The sequence below is a fragment of the Oncorhynchus tshawytscha genome, unplaced genomic scaffold (assembly GCF_018296145.1).
Source record: "Oncorhynchus tshawytscha isolate Ot180627B unplaced genomic scaffold, Otsh_v2.0 Un_contig_6727_pilon_pilon, whole genome shotgun sequence".
In the NCBI taxonomy this organism is placed as follows: Eukaryota; Metazoa; Chordata; class Actinopteri; order Salmoniformes; family Salmonidae; genus Oncorhynchus; species Oncorhynchus tshawytscha.
In genome coordinates this window covers 34,503-38,983 of record NW_024608919.1, presented here as the reverse complement: position 1 = coordinate 38,983, position 4,481 = coordinate 34,503, and the positions used below count along the sequence as shown (strand labels likewise).

At 48.4% G+C, this 4,481-nt stretch overlaps 1 protein-coding gene across 1 annotated transcript; it reads left to right on the top strand.

Annotated features, from left to right (window-relative positions):
• The first annotated feature begins 448 nt into the window (after positions 1-448).
• On the top strand, positions 449-3,995 carry LOC112241668 (potassium voltage-gated channel subfamily A member 1-like). The gene is made up of 2 exons (XM_024409715.2): positions 449-1,313; positions 1,822-3,995. Exon 2 carries the CDS (start codon positions 2,093-2,095, stop codon positions 3,575-3,577), a length of 1,485 nt encoding a protein of 494 aa, XP_024265483.2. The 5' UTR covers positions 449-1,313; positions 1,822-2,092; the 3' UTR covers positions 3,578-3,995.
• The last annotated feature ends 486 nt before the right edge of the window (positions 3,996-4,481 follow it).

Sequence of the window (4,481 nt, the reverse complement as noted above, 5' to 3'; positions counted from 1 at the left end):
CCCACCTCTCTCTCTCTCTCTCTCTCTCTCTCTCTTCCCCCCCCCCCCCCTCCCCACCTCTCTCTCTCTCTCTCTCTCTCTCTCCGTCTCTCCTTCCCCCTCCCTCCCCACCTCTCTCTCTCTCTCTCTCTCTCTCTCTCCGTCTTCCCCCTCCCTCCCCACCTCTCTCTCTCTCTCTCTCTCTCTCTCTCTCTCTCCGTCTTCCCCCTCCCTCCCCACCTCTCTCTCTCTCTCTCTCTCTCTCTCTCTCCCCCTCCCTCCCCACCTCTCTCTCCCGTCTTCCCCCTCCCTCCCCACCTCTCTCTCTCTCTCTCTCTCTCCCTCTCTCCGTCCCCCCCCTCCCCACCTCTCTCTCTCCTCTCTCTCCCTCTCTCTCTTCTCTTCTCTGTATAAAATCCTGCAACATGCGTTCACATGATTTAAGTATTATATTGGCTGTGGCTCAGTGATTCCTTAAACCCCCGGTGTTTGACAGGTGCTACATGTTTATCTAGGCGGGGAGAATGGGTGCGTTTACAGCGGTGCGTCTTGGGACGGCCGCGTCATGTTGAGTTCTAGCTGTTCTACTGCACCAAACCAGGAGAGGAGAGCTTTCTAACGTTGCGTTTCTGCTGATGCGGCAAACTGCAGTGCAGAGCAGAGCGGAGCCGGGAAGGGAAATGGTTGTGTGCTTCTGCTCTCTCTCTCTCACTGCCCCACTAACGTGTTCAGCTCAAACCTTCTCACTCACACCATCTTAATTTCACGACCACGCCGCTGGAGAGCGCAGCCACGCGTGACGGTCAAAAGACCAAGTGGGAACTACTAGTCGGTGTTGCCGTCCGTTGGAGAGGAGCTCAAGTTAACGGCTTTTTAAAAATTTATTTATTTCGTATTATATTATATTCTCTCTATTCCTCGTTCGTACCGTTTCTTCAGCATGGTTTTAAATTGCCTGTCAAGAGATTTACGCTTCTTCCAAGGCGGTTCAGAGCCGTTCGGTACCTCAAGAAGGTCGCCCTAGTCGACATTGGAAGCAAATAACACCGGAATAACGTGGGTGATATTAACGGTCGCACCAGTCGACGTTTAGAAGCCAATAACACCGGAATAACGTGGGGGATATTAACGGTCGCACCAGTCGACTTTAGAAGCCAATAACACGGGAATAGCGTGGATGATATTAACGGAGACAGTACAGTCTATGAATATTTCACCGAAGCTCGTACTGTACAGTGCAGTAAAGTGATATCCACCACCTTTAAAACAAAACGCCGGGACTGTAAAGTTGTAGCCGTGGCTGGCGGGTGCACCACCACCAAACGGAAATCCAGGTAATTAATAACAGAGCCGACAGTTCGGTAATTATTAACGTATCTTTATTGACGGTCGTTATTGTCATTGGTGTTGTAGTTATCATAAGGTAATAGGTGTTCAGTGTGTAGAGGGTTAGTACACCCGTTGGAGATGCAGAGGGTGGACAGTAGTAGTGAATAGTCGTTATTGTCATTGGTGTTGTAGTTATCATAAGGTAATAGGTGTTCAGTGTGTAGAGGGTTAGTACAGTGGATGGAGATGCAGAGTGTGGACAGTAGTAGTGGAACTGGAATAATGATGTATGCGATATAGAATCCAGTTGTCTCCATATCACAGTGTTGTTGTCTCTGGTCAACCTGTTCCTGGTACCCCCCCACGCTGTTAGGTGGGCGTCCTCTCCCCCTATCTAGACTACAGCATGTCACAAACACTGAGATAACACTGCTGAGCTGGAAAAAAAGATCTCTCTCTCTCGCGCGTTCGATTCCTTTTATTTCTCACTCTTCCCTTCCTCCCTCCGACTAGGTGGAAGACGAAGGAGAAGAAGAAGAAGGAGGAGCAGCAATGGAGGACTACTCGGAGAGAGGAGCAAGGGAGCCTTAAGAGGAGCGGCGCTTGGCGAGCCCTCTGCCTGCCTGGCCCAGGTGAATGCAAGGGGGGTTTCTATCAGACAGAAGAGAGAGAGGGGAGAAATCTGAGGCGCGCAGTGAGAGCTACTGGATGCCTGCCCCCACCGGGCTGAGCCGAGCATCTCCTGACGCATAGCGCTGCGCCGAGCCCGGGCAACACCGCCAGGATGACTGTGGTGGCCGGAGATAACATGGATGAGACGTCCACCCTGCCGGGGCACCTGCAGGACACCTACCCACCAGACCACGAGGACCACGAGTGCTGCGAGAGGGTTGTCATTAATATCTCAGGGCTGCGCTTCGAGACCCAGTTAAAAACACTCAGTCAGTTCCCCGAGACGTTACTCGGTAACCCCAAAAAGAGAATGCGCTACTTCGATCCGCTTAGAAACCAGTACTTTTTTGACCGGAACCGGCCGAGTTTTGACGCTATTCTATATTACTACCAGTCCGGTGGACGGTTGAGGAGACCCGTTAACGTTCCTCTGGATATGTTCTCCGAGGAGATCAAGTTCTACGAGCTCGGGGCAGAGGCCATGGAGAAGTTTAGAGAAGACGAAGGCTTTATTAGAGAAGAGGAAAAACCCTTACCAGAGAAAGAGTTTCAACGACAGGTCTGGTTGCTGTTCGAATACCCAGAGAGTTCGGGACCCGCCAGAGGGATTGCTATAGTATCGGTGATGGTTATCTTAATTTCAATAGTCATATTCTGTTTGGAGACGCTGCCAGAACTCAAAGAGGACCCCAGGGGTAGGATGGAAACTGTAGGCAACGTGACATTCTATTATAAACCAAATATTCTCACCGATCCTTTCTTCATAGTGGAGACCCTGTGTATAATCTGGTTCTCCTTTGAGTTGATAGTGCGGTTCTTCGCCTGCCCTAGCAAGGCAGCTTTCTTTAAAAACATGATGAATACTATAGACATAGTAGCTATCATACCCTACTTCATCACGCTGGGCACCGAGCTGGCAGAGGACCAGGAGGGGAAGGAGAAACCAAGTGAGCAGGCCGCGTCTCTGGCCATCCTCAGGGTCATCCGGCTGGTCAGGGTGTTCAGGATCTTCAAGCTGTCCAGACACTCCAAGGGGCTTCAGATATTAGGACAAACCCTCAAAGCCAGTATGAGAGAGTTGGGGTTGCTCATTTTCTTCCTCTTCATCGGAGTCATCCTCTTCTCCAGCGCTGTCTATTTCGCCGAGGCGGAGGAGAAGGAATCTTTTTTCACAAGCATCCCCGACGCCTTCTGGTGGGCCGTGGTCTCCATGACAACAGTGGGCTACGGGGACATGTACCCGGTGACCATCGGCGGAAAGATAGTGGGCTCGCTCTGCGCCATCGCCGGAGTACTGACCATCGCGCTGCCGGTGCCTGTCATCGTGTCCAACTTTAACTATTTCTACCACCGGGAGACGGAGGGAGAGGAGCAGGCGCAGCTTCTTAACGTCAGCAACCAGGACCTTAACTCAGACAGCAACTCATCGCGCCGCAGCTCCAACTCTATCGCCAGCAAGTCAGAATACATGGAAATAGACGAAGGGATCAACAATAGTATTGATAACTTTAGGGACGCGAATCTCAGAACTGCTAACTGTACGCCTGTCCTCAACCAGAACTGCGTGAATAAGGGCAAGCTGCTGACTGATGTTTAGAAGTACATACATTCTATATGGCAGCGATAGACATCATGGGGATATGAGGACACCCCGTTCGTTGTAAATATTGTAGAAATGTTTCGGGAAATGCTTGATTTAACTTCGTTAATAATGCGTTTTTTTGCATTGCGTTAATTACATTTGAATGAATAGAGAGAAAACTGTTTCACCAAAAGAGGATAAAAAAAATAAGGTTTGTTTGACTCTCAAAATGGGAATGATACAAGTATTATAATAACATATTATCTTTATGTTCCTAACGTTATCGGAGATATACCGGAAAACATCCTGCCGTTGAAATATGAAACGGGGAAAACACAACATGATCATTGAAGAAGAAACGGGTTTGCATGGATAATGGATAATGGATAATGGATCATGGATCATGGATAATGGATAATGGATCATGGATCATGGATCATGGATAATGGATAATGGATCATATTATGGATAATGGATAATGGATCATGGATAATGGATTATGTATCATGGATCATGTATCAGGTATCATGGATAATGGATAATGTATCATGGATAATGGATTATGGATAATGGATTATGGATTATGGATAATGTATCATGGATCATGTATCATGTATCATGGATAATGGATCATGGATAATGGATCATTGTTAATGGATTATGGATTATGGATTACAGTGGAATTTGGGGGAGGGTGAGTTGCGTAATGCACCCGCATCTGCTGAAGAAAGAGAGAAGGAATATGGAATCTCAGCCCGAACCCAACAACCATCTGCAGTCAGAGAGAGAGAGATCGACCAACGTTGTCCGCTAGGTGCAGTTGTTGTTCCGATGATTGCTAGTTACCGGAGACCTGCTGAGTGATCAGCTAAGCACTTTATCACAATAGAAACAAACAACAAACAAAACCCCCACAGAA